We start from the raw sequence: 26,931 nt of genomic DNA on the forward strand, positions 1-26,931 counted from the left end.
AACATTTCTCTAATGGAGGTTTGGCTCATTTTCAAAAATACGAGCGAGTGTTTCGACACGCATGTCGGTTTTCTTTAAGAGGGAAAAACTGTGAAGCGTGGCTTGCACTCGAGACCATTTTGTCTCACATGTGTGATTAAAGAAACACACAGTGATTATGACCTCATAATACAAATGTCATTTTCGACACATGAAAAACGTTGCTTTTATTGAGCGATTCTGATGTTCTGCATTGCGCCGACTTGATACTGGATGCATGTGGTTCATTTTCAAACAATAAGTCAATATGAAAGTTATCCTATTATACTTAGGATGCGTTTGTTTTGTTTTTTCGCAAGCGTTTTCGATCATTTTTAAACCTGGCCAAATTCTAATAGTGGTCACTGCTTTTACGGATTGCCAGATTATTATTTGGATGCATTTCAAACACCATGCATGGTCGAGTGTCCCTTATGAGGGTGCTAACAGCACTATGCAGTCTTTGTGATTGCAGCCATGTTGATCAGTTTAGTCTGTTTAGCTAGTGCAAAGTTTTGACTACATGTGAAAAATGTAAACACCGTAAATACACATACACACACACACACACACATATATATATATATAGTCCCGGATTCGCCTCTGTACCAAGACATTTCATGATAAAGTCCCAAATACAGAATCACAAACAACATTAACATGGAAGACGTACATATTGACTTGAATGTTGTTGGTGTTGATGGCCTTTCTAATGCACTACGTCACGAAACCGATCAGACGCAACACTTTTGAAAGTAAAAAAAAATAAAAAATCAACTCAATGAATGACAACCGCCCCACTGAAAAGGATTCATGCCCATCACATGAGCGGAGGGGACAGGGGGAGAAGTGAAAGTCTCTCGTTTTTGGTTGAGCTGTCAGAATGTGTACCAGCTAATCACTCAGAGGAAATAAAAAATGTGGAGGGGAAGAAGAAGAAGAAAAAAAAAAAAAAGAAAAAAAAAAAGTCAACGACACACTTTTCAAAGTTTGACAACAAGAGGGATGGGGGAAAAGAGCAGGGAGGAGAAAACTCCCTCTGAACTCCTTTCTTTCCCTCGTTTCCTCTTCCTTTGTGCTGCTGACACATGTCATTTAAAATTGCATGGAGGGATAGGAGAACGGGGAGGTGGATGGGTGGTAAAATGGGCTTGTGGTGGGAGGAAGATGATAAGGAGACGGTGAATAGGTGCGAACGCAAAGGTGTGGTGTGGTTGCGGGATGGAAGGGTGTGGCAGGGGGGGGGCTTCGTGGAGGTGTTGCAGGGCTGTGGCGCCAACGCAGGCGGTGGCGGCGGCGCGCGTGGAGGAAAATGGATACCGGGCTGGAGCTATAATGAGCCCCTATGGATCGGCTGAGATAGAGGGGACGTATTGACATGCAATGCTTAAGCTAATACACCTAGACCATGGCTGCACTGCCTGTGTGTGCCTGGGAGCATGAGGCAGCCGGGGATACTGACAGAGTAGCGCGCTCCCCGGGTTCTTCAAAGAGCTCAAGTGATTAGTATGTTATCATTACCATTCGAAACGTGATTTTCCTATTCCCTCTCGGCAAAGGTGACACGTCTCGGGGAGACGGCCGGCAGACTCACTCCGATGGAAAGCCACTTCAAAGCTTTCTCCTCCTGAATTTCTCTCTGTGTCTCTTCTCTCCCTCGTTCTGTCTTCTTTTAGGGCCGGGGGGGGAGGGGAGGGTGACTGTGGGTGGGTTTGTGAGGTGGGAGAGGGTGCTGGGGGGGTGGGGGGGGTGTAGTGGTGGCAGTGGCGCTGTATATGTGTGTGATCATTAGAATAATGCGTCGCGAGTTTGACGGTGACAGAACGCGAAGGAATAGGTGAGAGTTCACCCACTAAGAATCCGGTAATAGCACACTGTGATGGCCCCCAATAATGGAACAATCCAGCCACGGACGCAAGTCGTCCCAAAGAAAAAAAATAATGAAAAGGAACATGTACAATTAAAACATCCTTCCCTATGTGGTCACATCTGAGGCTGATACAGAGATTATGTCTACAAACTAAATCCAAGGCAGCCCAGACTCCCTGGGAACAGCGATGCCGTTTTCAATAAACTAAATGTTGCACAACAAGCACAAAAGCCAGTGTGTTCAGGTGGGATTCTCTTCCGTCACAAAGCAAGGATCCAGAACGTCCCCGTCAGCATTTCCGTCGGAGGATATTCAAAGCGGTTGCCAGCCCATACTGAGCTACAATGTCCCATATCAAGGCTTGACCCCCGCGGTTCTGATATCACCAATGGAAATCCTTGAGAATAAGGCGAAGACACATACACGAACACTTATACAAGCTTGAACGCAGGCTTACAACTCAGTCCTGTCGTTTATCCATTCAAAAAAAAAAAAAAAAAAGAATCTCATCAAATCACATCTGATCATCTCTGGGAGCCTTCTAGCAAAAGATTTAAATACAATATATGATAAATTCCGTGCACCTGTGAGTGCTCTGGTGCACCCCACCGCCGCCGCCACCATTTCCTTCTACGTATGTATGCCTTTTCATCTGACACCTACATTTTTGAAGAAAGATCTTCTTAGGAGCCACGAAAAATGGTGTTTTTTTGTTGTGCTCTTTTTTGCGTCAAGAAACACTCCTCAGTTGTAAGTTATTAACAGGGAGCCCCAGAACAATGCAGCTGTAGCTCAAACGAAATCTCTCCCCTCTTCTTTCGTTCTCCTGCCTTTTTTCAATATCAAACACAGGCGGTTACTATCACCATTTTCCAAAGTTCAGATGATTTCCTTATTATTTCAATAAGGGTGGGGGGGGGGGGGGGGAGTCAAAGTGAATAATGATGACAGCTGTGATTCAGACTGACTGTGTGATCTTCTGTGCCGTTTGTTTGGGACTTGTAAGACGAGGAATTACAAGTGTCAAACAGCTGTGAATATGGGTGCTAAATATTTAAACATGTTTTTCAGCTGAAGAAAAAAAAAACTGTAGTTTTTTTTTTTTTTTTTTTTATAAAGCAAGGCTTAAGTGTGTATAAGCTGTACCAGCCTTTGATTCAAATGCACGAAGAGCAGGAGGGTAAAAGACTATAGAGGCGACGAGGGCAAAGAATCAAGCCCGATTACACAGACTGGGCGGTTTCAATGGGGGCAGACAGGTGAGGTAACTCAGGATGTCTTCTGACCCCTCAGGCAAGGAGGAAACTATAATAAAAAAAAAAAAAAAAAAGTGGGGGGGGGGGGGGGGGGTAGAAGAAGGGGAAACAAAAGTACAGCTAAATAAAAGAAAAAAGCAGGATTACATGGCACCTGGGCAAAGTTGGCACTCTAAATTATGGATCGTGTGAATGAAGAGGCTTTGATAGGAATTGAATAACTTTGCTTCGGCAAAGGGTTAGTGTTAGATAAAAGCACATTCAGCCATGTACTGTAAGTACACCGACAAGTGCAAGTACAGCCCACGAGCACAGCCCAGGACATGAAGCTCATGGAAGAAGCTGAAGCTTAAAAGACTGCCTCAACTCGAACAAAACAACTTTCAGATGTTATTGTCTGGTGTGTAATTGTGCCTCATAGCCAGGTCTCCCTCAAAATAAAAGAGAGGCTTTTATCTCAAGGAACTTCCTGGTAAAACAAAGTGTCACGAAATTCAAAATGTGCCACATTGTGACTGTACAGTGGACGTTAGCCTTTCCACAGCTCCACTGATATCACATCTACGCCGTCACTGAAGCTAATAATAAGCGAAAAATGCAGGGAAATCCACACACAAGTGTTTAAATCCCCTCGCCGACATGCTGCTCTTTATTTAAATACCACTTGAAATAAAAGTACCTGACTTAGTTCAGACTTTGAACACACGGTATGATGATCCCTGTTTGTAACAAGCGTTTACTAGTCCTGAAATAAAGGCAACACTGTATGTTCAAAGTCAGATTTGGAAATAATAAGTACATAAATCTCTCCATCTTCAATACAAATGCTGGTTTGCAGGACGCCGGAGCCAATTGACGAATTGATTCTCACCTTTACTCCTACAGGCAGTCTAAACCCACCAATGAACCTCAAATGTTTGTGGATGGGATTACCCATGAAAATTTTAAAAGGAAAAGAAACCTACCCATATACGCTTGTGTAGAACATGCAAGCTCCATACTGAAGGCTCAGTGAGGTGAGGTGAGGTGAGAGTGCTCACTACTACACTGGATTCTAACCTTCAAAGATTACATTCATGCGTGCACAGAGCGATTCAGAACAAGGGAACAAGCTTAAAGTTATTCACAGGCATCAGAGTTCAAGATGCTATTCGTCGGCTAAACGTAAAGAAAAAGAACTATGTTCCATCATGGGACTACGGGAGGAGGTGAAGGACAAAATGCAGTGAAATGCCATGGAGCGAGTTGCTTTAGTGGCGATGAACGACAACACAAACACTTCATTATGGGCGCCATGTCCAGCCTTTAGCACAACTTATGGTGAGCTCGCTCAAAAAAATAGCGACTTTTACAACTTATCCTTCCCACTTAAAAGTAATAACTTGATGGCGTTCTGAGCCGCGTGGAGACGACAAATGAAGCGACTCTCGACGTCGCTTGATTCTACAATATTTGTCTTCAAACGGGGTGCATCGGAAATAATATCTCATCTCGCGCGTCTGATGTTTGAGGGAGGTGGAACTGGAGACGCTGGCCTTCAGTGAATTCATTATCTGTGGTTTGGCCTTTAAGCTGTTCAATCAGCCATGCAAAAAGTGTCCAAATGAGCCGATTTTAATTTTTCCGACAGAAGAGAAGGGGGCAAATGGAAATTCCAGTGGGGAAAGCAGAATTTAAATTGTGAGAGCAGAGAAGCACTTACCTCTTCACGTAACTTTATCAACTGCATCGTGAGAGCGAGAACGGGAGAGGAGAGAAAGATGGAGAGAGAGTGAAGGACAGACTATTAAAGAAGGAAAAAAAAAAGAAAGAAACAAAAAAGCAGGAACATGGCAGGAGAAGCAATCAGCCACACGGCTGGATGCAGAATTAACCTTGACTATTTATCCGTCTGCACGTTTAGCATTCGGAAATCACGAGACAAACGCATATAAACGGAGCTAAACACGCCGCTCGGGCTGACTTTTTCTTTCTTTTTTTTTTTTGAACAAACAAAGATCAAGTCCTGCCGCTGTCACATTAAACAAGGAGAGGGAGTGGATCGCTCCACTTGCAGCATCAGCTAGCATTACCGAGGAAGTCACATCACACACACACGTGCGGCTGATGGAGCAAGAGAAGAAGAAGAGGGGGAAATGAGTAAACTGGAGCCGGCGCATTTTGCGGCGTGTTTAAAATGCTGCGGAAAATATTTTGTATCTGTCATTTTGTTGGATCCGTCGGAGAGAGATAAAAAAAAAGGGGGGGGGGGGGGGGGGGGGGGAACATGTGCTCTCTGGAAACCGACGTGAAAACGCACTTTGTGTGGCTGTTTATCAGCGCTGCGGCCTTGTCAATATTTCATCGCAGCTTTATCAATTCAAGGCAAAGGGGGTGCACAATGTTGTAGGTGACGTAAGGGGGGGGGGGGGGGGGGGAGCCATGCGAGGCCACCGCCGTCTATACATCCGTGGTTGGGACAGCCACGGATCATGAAAAATGAATCTTAGCAGAGCTATTGCATTTTTGATGAAAGAGAATAGCAAATTTAAAGTGAAGTAAATAAGAAATGTTATTCCCATTCCGTGTCCTGGAAAAAAAGAATCTTGCATCTCTGATAATGGGGGGGGGGGGCGGTAATCCCGTTTGGCGTTAATTATGCCTAATCACAATTAAAAAGAAAAAAAAAGGTTGCTTGCCTGGCCTGTTCTTAACTTGAGTTGTGGAGAAGGAGGGAGAGGCTTATCATGGGAGGGCAACACATTTTGCAGATAAAGAGGAAGGACTTATTATTAACATGCAAGCCTTCAAGAGAACACCCAAAGTTGGCCAGGATTACTTATTGTATTTATTTTTGCATGTATAAGATGAGAGTTTCTATATTGTCAATGACAACAAAAATAACAGCAGGTCGAGAAATCCCATGTTTATGTTGAAATAATGATTTTTTTTTTAATGATTTTTTTTTTTAAACAACGCTTAACATTTCACATGTCTTATTTCTTAATAAAAAAAAACAATGCTGCAGTGCATATATTCCCCTCCTCTATTTATACCAGCACTAGTAAACATACTCAAAGAAATCTTTCATAAATAATGAATTCAGGATGAATCTATACTAAACAAAATCCCAACCAAGAGATATATCAAGTAACTCACACCTTTACAATCCCGCATTTGCCACCACATACCCCTTGTAATTTTTAGATGCATCTCAAAAAATAGTCTGTGCATCATTTTTTTGGTTCATCATGAAAACATATCGAGAAGTTCACTGTAGTGGAGCAGCAAAAAAAAGAAAAGAAAAGAAAAAGTATTGTCAATATCTGTAATGTGGGAGGTAAACAAGTAGAACTTCATGTTTTTCTAAAGAGCTCTTACCCTTGAAAATGTCGGCAGCAACAAGACGCACTTTAGAGTGGGAAACTGTCTTTTCTAACTTAAGCAGCAACTCCCCGCTAAGAATGCATTATTGAAGAGGCCAAAGTTTAAAACGACACTGTGGATGTGGTTATTTGGGGGTTTGAACAAACCCATCAGATCTTGCGATCCCCCCCCCCCCCCCTCCCCCCCCCTCCCCCCACGGCTCTGCCATCAGTCAATGGAAACCAAACAACACTTGTTCGGGCTCATTTGTGCTGCCTGACTGATTGCAAGTCCTCGTGGAGGATTTGGTAAAACTATACCAAGGCACATGATGAGCTGTACTTCTTGTTTCTTCCTGCTATAGCTTTATTTTTTTTATTTTTGTTTTTGCTTTTTTTTCTTCTTCTTTTTTGGGGGGGCATCCGTTCTTTAGTGTGGCCAACGATGCTCGTGTTGCTCAAGAGATATACAAACAGTAAATACTGAATATTGTAAATGGTATAATTACTCCTGCATGAGCGCCTCTCCCTGTGTTTTTGTGATGCCAGCCAGTATTCGAAATTGCACTGCTGCAATTTTTCTGTTATGATAATCAGCAAATTTTTTTATTTTTTTTTTCAAACAAAAGATTTTTTTTTTTTTTTTTTATCCAATACGGAATTCGATACAAGTGGTAATCTGCTTCCTTTGTAGCCTGTAAAATCTGGTCCATGCCGGCTCAAACCAGCACAATCTCTTGTGGCCAAGCCTTCTGCTGTGACTGAAATCGAAACTATTCGGTATAGTGTTCGTGTGCGAGAAATGTGTGTGCATTTGTTGCTTTGTGTGTGGCGGGGTGTGTGTGTGTGTGTGTGTGTGTGTGTGAGTGTGTTGCATGCAGAGGAAACAGAAAGAAAAAAAAAAAAGAAATGTGCAATGGTAGCCTACCACATTATTAAAAAAATGAGTGATAGTGCCAATTCAGTCTCTGTCCGCATACAGATAACGAATAAATGCCGAACTCTATTAAATCGTCCTTTAGCCATTATCGCAGGGCCAACACGCCATTTTCAGAACTTATGACGGTTCCCTATTTACTTAGCTATAAATCCTTGCCATGTAACCAACAGATTTGTGACTGGTAATGATCTGCTCAGCCAGGGCTATATGAAATGATCCTGACCCCTTTCAGATCGTCAGGAATTAAATTGACCGATTTGCCCCCGGCCCCCACCGCCATCTTTTCCCCTCTCCTATCACCGCCGTCTCGTTAGATTAAAAAAAAAAAAAAAAAAAAAAAAACCCTGAAGTTCCGAGTACTCCACTCACAGCAAGACCAAGACCAAGTGTTATCTCCACAAGTTTGAAAATGAAAATGAGGAAAAAGCGGCACCTGGAAGAAAAAGGGAAGACTTGGCTCATATATTTACTCTGCTTTTGCCCCCAACATGAACTCTTTCCATGCCTTTGTGAGACTCTGTATTTCAGATAATTGTCATTTTCTGAACGTCACATTTTTATCGCTGTCCATAAGTGCTTTTTTTTTAATTACAGTATTTATAACATATGATTTAGAAAAGGAAAAAGGGTTTGCGTATATATTTCAATTTTGCTAAATTGAAATTAAATTAAACAAAACATTACATTAATATATGTATAATATAAAATATGTTTTAATGTAAAATAATACATTGATAGTAATTTAAAATTAGTAAACTAGTCAACTGCAGTCTTAATTTAATTCTATATTTACAATTATTATTTATTACGTTCCCATAAAAAAAATGTCATGATAAGAAATATATCTTTTATGAAATTTTTATTTGAAAATCTCTATTTGTACATAAAATCATTTGACTCAACAATAATATTAATCATGATAACCATGACCAACATGCATGATTATCTTATATTATATTATAAATTACAATAAAGAAACTGAAACGGGAGTTTTGTTTATTTATTTTTTAGAAATAAACAAAACTACTGATGCTTTATATCAGTATTTGTCTTTAAGACGTGACATTTCTGGTGTAAATATGACTTTAAAAAAATATTTGGATACATTTCTGATGAAGATAATATTAGGTTTGAACTAAAATGTGATTTTTTTTTTACCCCCCTTTTCCAGCTTTGCCTTGACAAGATTTTGATAGGGCCCATCACTGACTTAAATGTGGCATTTCTGACAGCAAATCTCCTTCCAACTTCTGCATAAAATGTCGAGAGTCACTTTTGTGTCTCGCTAATTTGCCAGGAATATGCATATCAATTACACATCTTGGCTGGTGATACATATGTTTCTAAGATGTGCAGTTCATGGGTCATCATTGAAATGGTAATAGGGAAATGTTCAAAAAAAGAAAGAAAGCACACAACTTTATTTAGCTCTGCTTGCTTGTGAATCATCTAAATATACTCCCATAAAGCACAGTGGGACTAAATGTGTAAATATGCATTTGAGTATTCATCTTTTCTTCTTCTTCTCTCCTCCACTGTGCACATTTGCAAGTGCAAAGCATTTATTTGCATGCGAGTGTGTGTGTGTGTGTGTGTGTGTGAGAGTGAGCCTTGAGACACAGTAACCTCTGCGAGGTGACAGCTTATTCTAAAGGAAATATATAATTAGTCAAAAGACGTCTGGTCACAGTTGAGAGTGGCTGCGTGTGAGTGGCATCTGCGCAGGTGAACAATAGGTAAGAGGACGTCTTAAATGTTAAAACGCGGCTTGCTGCCACCGCTGATGTATCACCGTTTTGTTCCCAGCTCAGCATTTATTGAAAACAATTTGCTTCTGAGAGAGTGTAAAAGAACAAGTGACATATTTTGGGCAATTAGGATCACAAACAAAGATAATTGCTTTTCTTAATCATTGACACTTTCATAACTGGTGTGAATTAATCTTTTGTAGGCATGGCTGACAATGAGGAAAATCTGCTAATGTGTGCTGGTTGTTTTATTTTTTTTGTTTTTTGTTTTTTTTTTCAACTGTTTATATCACCAAAATCAACAGGCTGAACTGATATTGTCACTCACTCTATTAACAAACAAGAAACCTACTGTGAATACAGTGATGGATAATAGATGAAAAAGCATTAAGGAGTCCAATACAATTCGGAATTTCTGATTAAAGGCTGAGATTAAATAATTAATAAATATTTTAAAAAAATCACTGACAAAGAAAAAAAAAAAATCCTAATTCCTTTAGACTATTGCACCAAATATTTCAGTCCTTTATTTCAGTCATAAGGACATAAACCCATATTGTTACTGATTTGTTTTTGTTTTTTGATTTTTTTGTAGATCTGTTGTGGAAGTTTTCAAAAAAAAAAAAAAAAAGCAAAATTTCCAAAAAAAAACAACAAACCTCAATGTAACCATTTTGTGTGTACGTATCAGGGAGGTTGCTTTTTTTTAAATTTTGTATTTTTTCCTCAAAATTCGGTAAGGATTATTAGTGTTTTCCTGCGTGTGTGCGTATGTGTGCGTGTGTGTGTGTGTGTGTGTGTGCGTCAGCCCCAATCTGGCTGTGGACAGACACTGGTCCCATGCCCTCAGCCCACTCGCTGGCAGCCCAGCTTTGCATTAAACAGTGTTCCTTCCGCATGACTTGGTGACAATAGTGTGATTTGGGCCCTCCGCGGCCCCCCCGACGAGGGGCCCCACCCCATCACCCTGGGGGCCCCAAGTCTGCCACCCACACTCCAGTCGCCCGGGCCCCCTGATTAGCGCCTCACCTGGTTCTCCGAGGAGCCGGCGCCATCCCCCAGGAGCTCGTTGCGCACCTCATCACTGTAGGCAATACGTGACCTTTTCTGCAAGGGGAGGAGGAAGAGGAGGAGGAGGAAGAGGAGGAGGAGGAAGGACAAAAAAGAAGAAGAGAAAGAAGAAACGGGGGGGGGGGAAAGGGGGAAAAAAGAGACAACAAGTGGGGAAATATGGCTTAGTACTGTTGTTGATGCAAAAAAAACACAACAAGCATTCCTTAAGCACGAGAGCCCCCTAATGGAACTCGGTGACAAACCCAGTCATACACATGAAGGGTGTGTGTGTGTGTGTGTGTGTGTGTGTGTGTGTACCCTGACAACACATGTACTGACAACAAGCAGTAGTCTGGGTTTGTACCCTTGCCTCCTTCCAAGGTGATCTACTGTACCAAGTGCACTTATGCCACAGAAGTGGTGGCAAAGAGACACCCCCCCACCCCCACCCCCACCCACCCCCACCACCACCGTTTCCAACCCGCCGCACACCTTGCCCACTTAAACAAATACAACTTGAGGGATAAAATAAAAAAAATAAAAAACTTACTCCTGTGTGCATGGAGAAGCTGTGGAAGTGGGGGCCAGGGGAGAGGGGAGAGGGGAGAGGGCCAGGGAGATGTATTATGAGGACGTATCACTTGTCAGTGCTAAATCTTTTCTGGGGGCTGTCACTGCTGTCAGCCCAGTGCAGTGGCAGGCTCTGTGATAACACCAATGCTGTGACTCAGACAGGGAATAATTCATCACCCATTGGCGGCCCATCGGATTTGGGGTTGCCTCGATCTCTCTCTCTCTCTCTCTCTCTCTCACACACACACACACACACATATATAAAAACACACATATAGTAACACATGCGCAAACTCTCTCCCTCTTTCTCTGTCTCCAGATAGGCTCGAATAAGAGGGGGATGCCATGTCCCAAAAAAAAAAAAAAAAAACCCACCCAAAGAGACAAACACTCAGACACACACATTTCATAAACACTTCAGAGTGTGCCACCTCCGATCGTGGAAGAGTGGGCTGCCGTTGTACTGCTTGTTTACAGACGCCCGACCCGTTGGAAAAAAAAACAAAAAAAACCAGCCTCTTGGCATGCCCTCTAAACTAAATACACACCAGCAGCAGACACAGAGAGTGTTTACTAAGCCTCCTTCGCTTCCTCTCCCCGTCTTGACAGGGTTTCTAGGTGGGCTGCAGGAGGTGGGCAAAAATCAAAGACAAACACCAGCAGGAGGAGTGAAAATATCACTTTTCCTCAGCACAAAATTTCTTTCTTATTTTCCACATTTATTGTATAATTGACTCTAAATAAATGAAACAAACACAGGGAATCAGTGGAGGAACAACAATTACCTGGAGGGGACATTTTTTTTCTCTCCCCCTTTTCTTTCCTTCAAAAGCAGTATCCTCTCCTCCTATCTTTTCTATTATCAGCAAAAGTTTGAAGAATCCTTTTTTTTTTTTTTTTTTTTCCATTAAGTACTTTAATGCTGCTGGAGCACGAGACAAGCACCGGCAAAACTTGAAAAGGCCAATCCTAACCTCAAGAGTGATATCAAGTCACCTGATTGAAATAACTTTGGAACCAATCACAAATCTACCAAGTTGATTTTTTTTTTTTTTTTTATAGGTCTCTCTTCATAATCCGGAGCACTGAGTGGAAAGTCATGGCTGATGTGATTTGGCTGTTATTATCGCGATGGTGAAGGCCACAGTCCTCTGGAGTAATTACTGACTAGACAGAGGGCCTGATTGACCCAGACCACAAAACCCATTAGATAAAGAGCGCAACCAAACAATACTCAACCACGGGGACCTAAGCCGACCGCCGCACGCCCACTGTGGGGAAAAAGAGAAGATTGGCAGCATAGGCTCAAATACCCCCCCCCCCCCCCCCTCTCTCCACAGACACACACACAACCACATATTACTGTGTCAAAATCTACTGCTTGGGTTGATTTCACAAGTGCTTCCTTCACAGTTTTGATTAAAAAAAACAACCAAATATCACATAAGACTTACTTTCCACCTCATCTTCTATATTCTCAAACTCAGTCATGGTTGAAATTAAATAACACAGAAATGAGAGTGATGTTGACTACTAAGAGTTACAGTCAGCATGTTCCAACTTCTTTGCAATGGCCACTGTGACATTAAAGAATAATGCACAATTGACGAAACCCAGAAAGACAATAAAGACAATAATAAGACAGCAGTTGTACAACAGGCACCAACACGTGCTTTTTTTATTGGGCTTTTTTTTTGTTTTTTTGCTGGAAAAACACCCACATATTCAATTTAAGCGAAGTTTCATCTTAAAGAGCTGCAGTGCAACTTAGGAGGAACACCGACTTCACCAGTAATTGAGACGAGGAAGTCTGGCAGCAGCACAGATTTAAATGTTGAAGCTTATGTTGCCTTCAAAACATATGCTGGATTTTTTTATTTTTTATTTTAGGGTATTTCTAAATAGCTGTTTGTTACAGATGAATGGATGAAGGGGCTTCTGCAATGAGAACAGAGCAGATGACAAAGGGAGTATAAAGAATTCAAGAATGTCATTGAAATGAAAGTGTTGCCGCTGCTCCCCCCCCCCCCCCTTTACCTGCGGTACACACTCCAGTTTGTGGATTCCCCCTCTGGAAAACAACAGATTCCTGAGCGATTACCGTCGCCTCGTTTTGATGGGGAATATGAGCAAGGTGCAATCCTGATGGCTTCATACAGTAACAGATTCTGATTAAAAGCCGGGGTGCCAAGTGACGCCAGTGTCATTCTTCAGGTTTGAGAAGCTGTTATCAGTCATATGTTGTGGAGCGAAAACCGACTTCTTTACAAAGAAGAGATTCTAAAAACTGACTTTCTATTTACAGTGCGCAGACACAGACTCCTGCATCTTAAGACAAACCCAACTAATCAGCCTTTGTAATCTAAAAAAGAATGAGCACTCTCAGAAGATACCTTATTGCTCAGAAAAGAAAAGAAAAAGAGAGAGAGAGACTTTTTTTTTTTTTTAATCCCTTTGAAAGGTCTGTCTTTTGTCACTTTTTTAATCTTGGGTGAGAATTTGCTTCTATTCCCGGAAGCACACAAGAAAAGTACAAAGGTACATCTTAACTTTATGCAAAGTGGCCTGCCTTTAAAACTCCACACATCCCGTCAAATGCGGCAATGGGGGCTGCTGGTGTCCTGTCAAAAACACACGTTTTACCTCTGTTGACATGGAGAGCAGATGAAGAAAGTATTCTTCTTTGCCCATCAAAAGGTAATTACACATGCATGCATAACAATTCATATCAGATATGCAAATCAGTCCGGCATAATCTTTTGAGCAGGAAATGATATTAATTCAATTATTATAAATGCATGGATCTCTTCTCTGTGTAGTTTCTTTATAGTCTCTGGCCATGCATTAATATATATATAGATATATACCGTCTAAATAAACAGGATCATTTCTTTTTTATGTTTCTTCATGCTAAGGTAAATTTTAAAAACATCAAACTGAGAATGTGTTAAGAATTGCAAAACAATACCTCCCAATTGTAATTCCAAGCAGTCTACAGTCACGGTCTTTGTAATGGAAAATAATTCAAATAATTACACTGAAATAAACCAAGATTTATATACACGTTTCAATGCCCCGCACCTCTCCTCCTTGCTTTTTTTTCCCTCTCTGGTGCAACGAGCGACACAAGGACAAGTCGAATAACTGTGGCGCCTAGAAAGCAGAAAAATGTAAACAGTTCATTAGACGGGAAATAAAAGGCGTAAAAATACCCAGGGGCAGAGTGTAATGAGGGGCCCTGAAGTTCCTCTGCAGACGCTTTCCCCCTCTACTTTCCCAAGCTTTTCCTTTTCACCCAGCACACACGGCTGGTGGCATAGCATGAAGAGTAATTAACCATATTCAATTTATAACACTATGTTCCATTACAGGCTTTTTTGCCAGTAGGAGAGCGACTGGGCCAGTTTGCCTTAATAACTCTCATGTCCGGCTTCCAACTGACGTTTAAACCTTTCATTTTTTTTTTTTTTTTTTATCTATCTTGTTATTACAGTATAAAACTGTCACTTGGGGGGGAGAAAAAACAACTTTAGGTAGAATAATATAAAAGCACAGTGAGCGCATGAAGTCAACAAAAATCGCTCCAACAATAGAACAGTTATCAAAATTCGGGTTTGAAACCGCAAACTGTCTATTCATTTGAAATGGGCGTTAAACGCTGGAACTGAAAGGTTATGTGTGTCGCTTGCACTCCCACCCCCTGCTGTGATTTTTTCCCAGGTGATGTGTGGACCAGTGCCAGCAGGTCCCACTCTGGTTACCCCCCCCCCCACACACACACACACACACACACACACACACACACACACACACACACAAGTGGGAGCAGAGGTGAACTGATGCGGCATGGCGTTAAAAGGAAGCGGAGACCTTTAAGCAGGCACAAGTATCACAACAGCATCTTAAATAATGCATCTCTGCTCGGCAGGGGGGGTTTCAGCGCGCACGCGCACACACACACACATATAAACACACACACACACACACAAACCGTTGTCTTGCGTCTTCCGCTCTCTAATAACACAAACAAATTGGGAGACGCTGTTCAATTAAGTGCTCTTTTTAAATACATTTGATATATTATCAGACACATGGAAGCAGCTCCAGTTGGGATTGTCACAGGAGGGTGTCATTTGTGCCTTTGTTTCATTGTGGTCTTTGGTGCCATTGAATCCTTTCGCTTCTGTCTGTTGCGCGCACGCGGCGGCTACCGTGTGTGTGTAGGATGGAGGCGTCTATGAGCCTTTTGCATCCCGGGGAAGCCTCCTTCAGAGGACGCACGCACGCAACATATGTGAACGGTAGCCCGGTGTGTGTTCTCGCTCCCCTAATAGAAGTGCGGCAGTGGTAGAGGAGCCGGAGCCTCAGATAACAGCATGGGGCCTCTCATTAGCTCACAGGTTGGCGCTTTGGTGGCTTCCACGCACGCCGCATTGTATTTCCCCCGCTTCCACGGAATACCTCAAGGAGTCGCGCCGAAAGCAAGTCGTCGAAAACACAAATAAAGGTGAACGATCGACCACGGCGAGGTAATGAAATGAGCCGGCAACGCATCCGAGCAGGTGCGGGGTGATGAAACTTTTTTTTTTTTTTTTTTTAGGATGACAGACTGTTTCAGCTTCAAAAAACATGCTATTTAAAGAAAACTGAGTCGACTGTACCAAAAAAAAGAAAGATATTTTAGATTAATCTAGTTTTTAGACTAGAATTCAGTAACTTTTCTTTTTTGATTTTTGATTTTATGTCATGAAAGCTGTCCGTTTCTATATCAACTCGGAAGTAAACACCATTTATTTATCTCAGGGGTAAAATATCTAACAGTTCGCCCGTGGAAGACTACACTATTCTGATGGGGGCCTTTCATGCTTATACCTCTGTGATACCGGTGGTGTATTTCCCTGTCAAAGTCATTTCGATTGCCAAGTACAGCCGAGATCAGTCAATAAGCCTAACGACTGTAACCACAAAGTGAGAGGCCAAGAGACAGCCAAGGAAGAGAGGAAGGGGGGGGGGGGGGGGATTGCACGGGAACTCCAAACAAAAGAGCAAATTCAAGGAGAGCTTTGATTGAAGAAGCACCATATACTTTTTGAAGGCCGAGGGATCATCTCTCAGTGGTTATTTCTTTAAGGCACGAGGGCCCGATTAAACCCAATATTAAAATATGAAGGTGCGTCTAATGAAAAATCAAAGGCCCCGTTTCCCCTCCCACACGCCCCATCCTTCATCTCCCTTTCCCTCCTTCTCTCTTGTTCCGTGCGGGGTTTTCTCTTCCCGATGCCCGTGGTTGTGTAGGTGGGGACCGAAAGAAAGAAAGGCAGGAGGGGAAAAAAAAAAAAAAGAAAGTGTGAAAAGACAGAAAGAAGAGAGTGAGTGGGAAAAGATAAAAAAATAAAACGAGGAAAAGGGAGGGAGGGTTATAGAGATGAGGGACCGAGGTGCTGGTGGTGCGAAACAGAGACAGACAGCATTGGTTGGAGGAGTAAATCAATAGAGCAGAGCCGTCGGGGAGGCGGGCAGCCAGGGCAAGGAGAGAGGAGAGGAGAGGGGAACCGGCGCAGGGGCCCGGGCTCCGATCACAACGCTGGCTTCTGGCGTGCAGTGGGGAATAAAGTGGGCCTCCCCGGGTCAGCACCAGAGAAAAAGGTGAGATTAGAGGAAAGTGGAGGAGGTATTTTTCACAGAGTGAAGGTGGGAGGGGTGGGAGAGGTGGGTGCTGGAGGATGACGAGGAGAAAGAGAGAGAGAGAGAGAGAGAGAGAGAGAGAGTGTGTGTCTGTCGGTGTGTGTGTGTGTGTGTGTAGGGGAGGGTTGGAGATGTGCATACAGGATACCTGGCAAGCCAGGGACCAACCGGCCCATTAGCCTGTGGGCACCTACATATGGTTCACTGAACCCTCTGCTGAGAAGAGCTCCTCTCCTATCAGTCTCCCCATCTTTTTTAAAGATACCTTCACTTTTAACCCCGTTCTCTGCTTTGGAAAGAGGCTCACTCCTGACCTCGATTTATGATTCATTTTTGTTTGATGTCTATTCTTGGAGTGTTATCTAAAATTGAAAAATGTAATAATAAAAAAAAAATAATATAAAAAAAAAAACCTAGACACAAAGGGAGAAGAGTCGGGGCCTGCTGAGCATGTGCATGTGCACATCCCTCAGTGGACAGGCACACAGAAGACTATCTCCTTCAGTGCTTTGCCTTTTCTTGTAATGTGGCCATTGTCGGCGCTGAATAGCTCGCTCGTTAGCATAAGAATACCGCAGCAAACACAGGGACTTAGTCAGATCATTATCTCTATATATTTATGTATACTTTGTGATTTCACGAGCCGGGATGCATTCAAATGCTGATGAGGCCAGTCAAGGCCCCTTGGAAAGCCCTTCCAACATGTGCCCTATTGAACTTCCCAATATACTCACCAGTTTCCAGAGCGTCTGCAGGTTCTGTACAGGAATTCACCACAGCCGTTTCCGAATGATAAAAAAAAAAAAGTAGCTAATTGAGAGCTGCTTATACCTCTTCAGAAAGTTAAAAAAAAAGAAGAAAAACACACAAGGGTAAAGAAAATAAAACACATCCAACGTTTTGAAGAAACACAAGAGTTGAAAAAAAATTGTTTGACTTAAAAATAAAATAAAAAAAAAAAAGTGAATAGTGTATTGTGAAACTGACATTAATTAATGAGCAATTTGATATCTAAATTGTTTTTGAACAAACAGGATCGTTTTCTCGACAGGGAAAGAAATGCCCGAAACAAAAATGAATCATTTGAGAGTGAAACCACACAAAAGACAAGAATGCACAAAAAGGCTTGACAACGGAGAACAAACGAGTGCTCTGTGGTGATGAGAACAAAACTAAAGAGTTTAGTCTCACTGCAGGAGTAAGCTGATGCTCTAATGCTGGCCAACCTCTGGGATAATTGAAAAAAAACAAAAAAAAACACACACACACACACACACACACACACAAAAAAAAACCTTAATTCATCGTCCACAATGTAATTCTGATCAAGGCCACAGCCAGATTCCACTGCAGGCTTCAAAAACAGCCGAGAAAAGGCAAAATTGCCGGTCGCTGAGAGCAAAAACGCTTTTCCTTTCTTTCCGGCACGGTCCCTCATTAGAAACACTTAGGATGAGAGGGAGAAACGAAGTTTAATTGTGTGCAGTGCATGTTTGTGTGAAGTGGCTGTGAGCAGGGGTTAAAACATGTGTAAACATGGAACTTCCACTATAAAGAGACGGCAGCAAGTGCCATTAAATGTAAGGAGTTCCTCGTCTATTTACCCCCCCCCTTTCTTTTTTTGCCCCCCCTCCCAGTCTTGCCTTCTCCGAGGCTTACTTATTAAAAAGCAAATGCCGCTGCCTAAGATACAGAGAAGAAGAAGAAAAAAAAACCACAGACCCGATGATTCATAATATATTTCATAAATACTTCATGAACCCCCTTCGCCATACTTAAGCCAGTCTGGCAAAAAAAAAAAAAAAAAGAAAACATTGTCACCTATTCTAGTACCCGCTTGTCAGCACATCACTGGGGAGTGGGTGTCACATGTCACTTCTGGTTTACACTACTGCGTGGGACAGGCTCGGTGCACGGGAACCGGGGGTAGGACAGAAAGAAGAACAGAAAGGAAAGTGAAGGGGAGGTGGAAAGGGGAGTAAAGAGAGGGAGAAGTGTGGGGGGGGGGGGGGGTGTTATCATATCATCGCTCCGTGTCTTTATATTCCCCCCCCCCTCCCCTTATTATCTTTGGCCCCCACTCACTCCAGTCACTCAATCTCACAAGCCCTGAGGACAGTGAGGAGACCTGGGAGGGCCTTCGCTTCTTGGCAGACGGAGCCAGACGAGCGTCTGAAAGCTATACCGATCGCTGTCACTGTTGTGTGGAAGTGCGGTGACTTTGGAGAGGCCAGGAGAGATAAGCGGGGGGGGGGGGGGAGGAAGCGATCGCGTGGAAGGATAACGGCCGAATTTGCACACTGCCAAACAAATCCTGCGCTCCAGGCAGAATGCAGATACCCCCGGCCGTCCGAGACGAGAGTTAACGTATAAAGAGACGCGGGGAGGGAGCGGAGGGTGATGTGCTTACAAATTGCAGGCGATGTGATATTTCTGCGAGGCCACTCCTGACAAGAACTTGTGTTACCTCGTTGTTAATGAAGGTAGAAACTCAGAAATAATACTCACTTCCCTCCGCTGGATATTCATATTAAAATAACACGTCATATATAAATCAAAATGCAAGCAAAACTTTTATTTCACATGCAACTTTAAGAGCAGGATGAGAACAAAGAGATGAATATTCATGTTTTTTTTTTCTAGTGGCTAAGAAAAATAACACAATCACTTTTAATCAGAAATTTTTTAAATACAGGGGGGGATGTATTTCCCTATTGCTGCATCATGTCTGGTTAAAAGTTAAGTGTTATTCTACTCAACTCACTCTTACGCTCTTTACAGCGACATAAATATTCCAGAATGTTTCCTTCCCTTTCAGAATATGTCAAACAAACCTATACCTTTCACATGAAATGTGCACGACAAGAAAATTCTTGTGGCAGGATAGGCATTAACTCTGGTTTACTTTCTCAGTTTCCCCCCCAACAGTCAAACCCAAACGTGGCACTTTTGGACAATGCGTTTATGCGTCCTTTCAGAGGCACTGTCCTTCAACCCAGATCTGACCCTCCTCCGCCACCGCGCCATCAAACCCATAGAGAGAGAGAGAGAGACGGTTCCAGCACGAGTGACAAAAGGCTAATCCACAAATGAATCCCATCTTGGTGTCCGTAAAGAGGACATGGAAAAGCTTCCAGTGCCACAAATCCACAAAAGGCTCGGGGAAGACATACTGTGCACGACGACTTCCAAATGAAAGCCATAATTCATAAGTAGAGAAGAAGATCTATTTGCTTACATCTTAAATCTGCACTCAGCACAGAGGAAATATAAGGGGGGGGAGGAAAAAAATCCCTGACAAATGAGCGAGTCTTTTTATAACTGGTTATGAGTGATTAGACTTTGGTGTTGTTGATGGGTTGTTAAGCAACAAACCATGAAACGAGTCAATCTGCCTTTACTCCTCTGTGTTTAATGAGAGCAAGTAAGCCAAGGCAACCTAAGGCGATTTAAAGTGTCTAACATCCAACTAATGTTGTCTGTCATGTTGTTGCTTGCAGGAGTCGCCATAACGAGGACAAGGGGCAGACAACACAGAACCCTTCCAGATGGATTACAACAACACTGGTGTATAATCTGGACTGTGTGGCTCGCAGTGGTCCGAAAAACTCTCTTCAAAACCTAAATCTCAACATAATTATCGGCATCTGTCATTAAAATAACACTGAGAACATTTGCGCCAGCAGAGCTTCTTAAGTAAAATGCTCAACTTTTCTCATAAGTGACTTTGGGGAACACTTACTTTTCTCTGTTTAAGTTGCATATTTGTGCCAAAACATAATGGGTTTATTGACCACAGCTGAAAGTTGGACGGTTTCCCCTTGCAACCTTGAAATGCCCATGCTCGCTAATTAATTAAAAAAAATAAATTTAAAAAAAGCAGGGTGAAGATAACGTGGTGAAAGTGAAAAAGCGCCCTCATCTTCATCTGCCTGGGTTCGGTTCTACTTGGGAGCAAACACAGTACAAACACGCAACCGCAACCTCCAGCAGAGAAATATTCACACAGAGACAAAACCCTATATTCAATATGAAGTTTAAAAAAAAAAAAAACCCAACTTGGAAAAAAGATAATTCATCACCGGTGACGGACAGCTTGTGGATGACCCTTAGAATGAGAGGCAACAAATAGCTGTGGGGGTTGGAACCAGAAAAAGAGGCTTCTGATAGCAGCATCACCGGCAACTCAAGCGTGGAGCCGAGCTGCTGTGTGGGAAAAGTCAAGAGTCGTTCATTAGTTCCTCGACAACAACTCAATCCGGTCTCGTCACATTTGAAACCTCTAATTTGATCAATAAAGGATGCGCTATCCTTGTATTTGCTCGTTTTTAAATTAAGGCATTTTTCCACAATCCAAACTTTTAAAGTGAATCAAAAAAAAAACATCCCGTTCGCCCAGTTCACCCGACGACTGGAGCAACCGAGAGCGGGATTTGGAATCGTCTCCATGAGGTCACTGGGAAGCACTTGTGAAACTGATATATGGAGGGGGAAATGTTGAGTACCAACAGGCTTTTATTTCCATTCACCTCAAGTGTACCTGCCAAATAAGCTGCTCAATATTTCAAGGCTGGCAGACTCCTTGGAAATAAAAACCATGTCTCCCCGGGTGGACACTAGGAGGCATTCCATCTCAAAGTTGTTTTTTTTTTATGAAAGGAAACTGCAGACGCAGACGTGCCTCTTGACCATGACTAAAGCCCCAAACAATACGGCAATTAGGACGGAGCAGCAGTATTCCTGTGGCGGCTGGCCTCGCGATTTAACATCCACATCCATAAAGCAACAATTCCATCATCATCATATCGAAGTTGACTGAATAAAGCTTGTTGAGTGCTGCACTTCAGGTGAATTACATTTGGACCGGATCACATTTGATCTCATCTTTGAGTTCACCCACACACTGGAACAACTTATTTCACCAATTTCACATAAAGCCTGAGCCAGGCCTTTTGTTTCTGGTAATGATTTTTTTTTTTTTTTTTGTCCTTGATAGAATACTACTGAAAATCTATTGAAAATCCAACACTAAAGTGGATCAAAGGAAATTATCGGACGACATTGCTCTTACTGCATCAACAAAACTGCCTTGACCAGAACAGGCTCTCGTGTACTGACAGACAAAAAAAAAGAAAAAAGGTGCAGTAGTCAACAATAAAACTTGTCGGCGCTTTTTATTTAACGACATTTAATTAACCCTTTTTAGAGTCAAGGATCCACATTTTGATCACAAGTGTCTTTGTTACTGTAGAAATGACAGAAACATATTACAGATGTAAGATATAGCAGCATTTGTTAGCAGGAGTAATTAAAAAATAATAATAAAGTAAAACTCACAATACAGGAGCAAAAAGGTATTTCAACGCTATAGTGTGCCTTCATGGGTATTTGATTTGCTTCCTTGATTAACTTTGAGAGCATGCCTGGACTAAGAAAGAAAAGCCAGCATGTGCAGTTGGAAGTCAGCCTGCAAGAAGAAATGTTTTTAATCCGACGGGCTCCTTCGACAAGGACAGGTTTTTTTGTGTTGTTTTTTTTTTTTTGGTAATACTGCATTCGATCTCTCGAGCGAAGCATAAAGGCGAGGTTGGGCATAGTCAGATGGGAAAGAACTTTTCACAGCGAGTCCACTTACACATCAGAAGGGCAAAGTAATTGGTAAATGTGCCCAATATTGTCCTTGTCAACGTTCCCCGAGTGAGGAGGGATTCTTATGGCAATACTGCCATCTGCTGCACGGAGGCGTCAACAGCCACGCCAGCTGCTACCACTCTTAAGTCACACGTTCTCAATCATCTGCAAGAAAGCAATTAAGAGACCTTCAGGTTTTCAGAAACAGGCACAGACAACAAGAACGCGGCGTTCTAAACTTTGTTGGTGCCGTGGAGTAATTACTGAGAGAGGTGGGCCTTTTTCCTCATTCAAGACCAACATTTCTTTTGAGAAATGAAACGGCCCAGAAGGTTGGACAAAAGTTATTTCAATTATGTTTCACCAATGATAAATTGATGCTCCAGCACGCAGCTTACGGTTGTTTTAATTAGTGATTAATCTAATTATTATTTAAAGAGCGATGCACAACAAAGTAGGGACAAATTGCTGGAACTCGGGGAGGAAAAAAAAGGCTTTGCTTGAAATTGAGAAAACATTACTTCAATATGAAAATAGCAATAATTGGCAAACATTTATTTCTTTGTTTACCTACTAATGGATTAATCATTTCATCATTCATTAGCGATAATCATGATTGCAGTCGTTTTAGTCAAAGTCACTGAGGAGGAACCTAAATTCTGCTCAATATAGTTTTAGCTAAACGTTGCGCCGCCATAAGTTCTTCTATTACGTCGCTTTAGGGAACGTGGACCTCTCAATGTGACAAAGAACGCCTTTGAAACGCAAAGAGGAAGGAGGGGACTTTGATATTCATAGACGTGATGACAACAGAGACTTTTCAGGACTGACAAAAAAAAAAAAAGCCCATCTCCAAATATCTCAGCCAACGTTGCGCATGACACTTTACGGCCGGCATCTCATTACGCTCAAGTCGGAAGCATCGCTGAAGATGGCGCAGGATTCGAGTCGCACCCTCAAAGCTGGATTATGATGTGCGTGCGTGTGTGTGTGTGTGTGTGTGTGTGTGACACAGCAGATGTCAGTGGGTCCCCCACCTTGCCCACTGGGACCGACCTGACTTGGTCCTTTGAAAAACGCCGGCTCTGTTTACCCAATAGATTTCATGAGATTAAGCTCAGATTAGGCCTCTCCTCTCTCTGATCAAAGTCGCGACTAAGAGCAATGCCCTTCTGCTTCCTTGAACTTGAACAAGCCGACCTCATCAAATGGGATTTTCATTGTCCTTTTTTTACATTTTTTGCACACTCTAGCTGACTTTCTTTTTTTTTTTTCCAGCGAGGGCGCCCCGCCCCCTTGTAGCTGCTTTAACACCTGTTTGTCGTGGCCGAGGCCCGGAAGGATCCCACGGTCCCCTTATTATCAGAATGAAGCCGTCAACTAAAGCCAAAGCTACTTCTCTCACACACACACACACACACACACACCCTTTGGGAAGCGCGCGAGATAAGTGGATGAAATGGACGGGTTACAGAGGTCGTCTCTGGCCCTGTTCGGAAAAGGAGCAAGAATTGTGGTCTCAAGCTGGCACACCGGTGGTAGGAATACTTCAAACCATGGGTGAATGGAAGGATGAGAGAGCAGGTTAAGGGGGGAGATACCCATGGGAGGCCAGTAGGGGGTGGGAGTGTATGTGTGGGGGGGGAGCGAGGGAAGGGAAAGGCCTTGATATCCACGGAAAGCACAACAAAGCCGGAGCTTTTTACATTAAAAAGAAAAGGGATTGCCTTTTTTTTTTTTTTCTTCCCTCCACGAGGCGCCTTTTCGAGCCGAGTGTCATGTCCTCCCTCGGCCTGCAGGAAGTGAGAGGCTGAGCTCGGCTATAGCATTTGGCACATCTGAAGCACATCTGAGGGGGGGCTGAACTTCCTGCCTTCAGAGCACTTGCATCAGATTTACAGGAGACAAGATATACTCGGTGTAACTCTGTGAGGTGGGTGATCCTGGTTTTAAATGTGCACTGATGTGGCCTGCGCCACACACAGAGGTGGGGAAAAATGAAAATTACCATCAAACTGGGCCGGCCCAGTCAGGAACAAGCTGTTACTCTTATGCTGTCTCTGCACTAGAGCTTTTTTTCCCCCCCTGCTACTTGTTTCTTTGCATTTGAGCCTATTGGGCCACAACATATATTTCTTTTCTACACACATTGTACATGCCAGGTTTGGCACTGCAGAGCCAACGGAGGAATGTTTAAAGAAAGCACATCCTCCCACATAAGCCCCTCAGGTAGATATTAAATGGCGAGTAATGAAAATTAACACCAATATCAGCCACAGCGGGTGTTAACTGCCTGCCGATTAGGCGCCGTACGGGTGTGGAGAAGAAAAGTTAAAGATTAATCGTCAGCCAATTAAATGCCCATCGCGAGGAAAGCAAACAGAGATCTGCTCTGTGATCTCAGCCAGCACAGCTCAGTGGCGTGTTCACAGATCACTGGCACACGATATCTTCACTTAAATGGGCTGTTTACGCATTTTTCCTTTGGTTATTGTTATTTGCAGACAGGAGAAATTTGGAGGCATGCCATATATGTGTGCATACAGGTCGAGACAAAGTCTTTCTGTACAGCACGACACTGGGTTCAGGGAAATATTCCCAATGTCTTAAAGTCACAGAATTTTGGGTGTATTTTTTGCGTGTTTCTTATATGAATGAAGTTATAGTATCAAAGCTTTTTTCATCAGAAAAATACTGAAAACACTGGATCTTCTCATCTCGCATCTCCAATTTAAAGTTTTACCAGAAAATAAGAAGTTGAGGTCTTTTTTGAGGGGAGGTTCTAAAATATAAACATACAATTCTGTGTTACTGACAAGGTTAAATGTTGCACTTTTCCTAGGTCAGCGTCGTGTGAAATAGTTTCAAGATTCTGAAACGTCAATTTTCAGCGTGTTTTTTTTTTTTTTTTTACAACCTGTGCCAAGATTTCAATCACACCAAATCTGATTTGTTGAGGGGCCGGCAGTGTGCTGCTGCGCTCAAGGTCAGCTACATTTACACATTGGGCTTATTACTGTGTTGTTGTGAGCAGCGGCGCAACAACACTGACATCAGGAAACAACAACAATTACAGCAAAGCAACAAAAGACATAACCCTAACCCTGAAGATAAGATATATTTTGCGACATGAAGATGACAAAATTCTGCATTAGACAATACTCTCTCCAGCTTGAACGTGAGAATGTGTAAATGACTCGTTTGAACACGGTAATTGCTACTTTGTTTGATAACAGTATTGATTGCTGGAATACCTTGAGCAAGATTGATATGAAACAATGTGGACTAAAAACGAGGAACCCAAAAGACTGGACTCTTCATTAAGCTTTGATAAGAGGCGAGGAATCAAGTCAAGACATACAGCGATTTATGAATTACTAAACAAGGCCAGATTCTGCAGCAACAACACAAACACACACAACAGCCCGTTCTCGACGGGCAGCGCTTGCAAGTTGAGATGAGAACTCTGAATTAACCTCTGTGGATGCACCGCTGAGCTTGTTTGTGTGTGTGTGTGTGTGTGTGTGTGTGTGTGTGTGTGTGTGTGTGTGTGTGTGTGTGTGTGTGTGTGTGTGTGTGTGTGTGTGTGTGTGTGTGTGTGTGTGTGTGTGTGTGTGTGTGTGTGTGTGTGTGTGTGTGTGTGTGTGTGTGTGTGTGTGTAAGAATGAGGGTGAGGGAGGAAGAGTTTGCCTGAGAGTGAAAACTACAGTGTGTACAGACCACGAGGAGTTTTTCCAATGCGTGCATGTGCAATTTGACACTTTGCATGTTTCTAGCCGTATTCATGGAGCTGTTCTCCGTCACGTCGATGCACGAGACAAATGGCTGCATCAGACCAATAACGCTTCACTGAAGCTCCTATGACACATGATGACTTACAAAGTCTTTCTCAAGCTTCTCCATCTCCTGCTTGTAGCTCTTCAGGCGGCTGTTGTACATGGCCCGGCTCTGGATGGGGATCTCTCGCACCTCCAGGTCCATCTGCTCCATCTACAACCAGCAATCAGCACAAGTCATTCGGAAAACATCGACTTCAAACATGAGCACAAACGTAACATATTACAATGGCGAAATGTACTTAATGAAAGAACACAAATCCGGGCCTTTGTCATTTTTGTTGAACGTGATTCAGGTGCAAACCACAAAAAATAAAAAGTTGCCATCTATGACAAAAGGATGCAACTCTGAAAGCGTCAAACTTTGAAAACAAGTAACTTCAGCGGCATTAACTTTATACGTTGCAGCGTTGATTGTAAAAATAAAATCCCCCCCCCCCCCTGCTCATGTCACTCAGTGGTGATAAAAGCTGCAAACAGAGGAAGGCTGTTCTCCAAATACGTACACAATCAAATATGAGGGGCCCCTTCATTGCACTGACATGTCGAGGCCCACCAATGTCACGGCGAATGAAGTAGAAGTACATTTGATGCGCGGGGAGACGGGTCTCTCTGTGGCAGACTTGGAGGGAACTAATCACGGTGGCATAACAAGACAACTGCAACAACAATTTGTCTCTGTCAGGTGACTTTGCTCGTTGGTTTTTTTTAACAGCGACATGAAAACTCGCACCTCAAGATAATGGCGTGAAATGTGTCATAGGGGTGTCACTTTAAAGCAGATTACTGGGAAGTAATCATGCGAGTCGGAAGCCTCCTTTGTGTATGTTTGCGTGTGTGTGTGTGTGTGTATACGTGTCTCATGTCACCACCAGGATAATACAGGTGCTGTTGTCTGGCGCCAGTGAAAATTGTCCCCTCCCTCTTTCCACAAATTCATTATTTAGGAAATGGGAAGAGGAGGAAAATTACTGATC

The 26,931-nt window shown here is 42.8% G+C and overlaps 1 protein-coding gene across 1 annotated transcript in view; it reads right to left on the reverse strand.

The window, feature by feature from the left end:
- vti1a (vesicle transport through interaction with t-SNAREs 1A) overlaps positions 1-26,931 on the reverse strand; it is a 113,254-nt gene that overhangs the window by 79,935 nt on the left and 6,388 nt on the right. The window contains 3 exon segments of the mRNA XM_080516667.1: positions 4,847-4,867; positions 10,206-10,283; positions 25,998-26,108. Of these exon segments, the coding sequence (XP_080372793.1) occupies positions 4,847-4,867; positions 10,206-10,283; positions 25,998-26,108 (210 nt within the window).

The sequence above is a fragment of the Blennius ocellaris genome (genome assembly GCF_963422515.1).
Source record: "Blennius ocellaris genome assembly, chromosome: 21".
NCBI lineage: Eukaryota > Metazoa > Chordata > Actinopteri > Blenniiformes > Blenniidae > Blennius > Blennius ocellaris.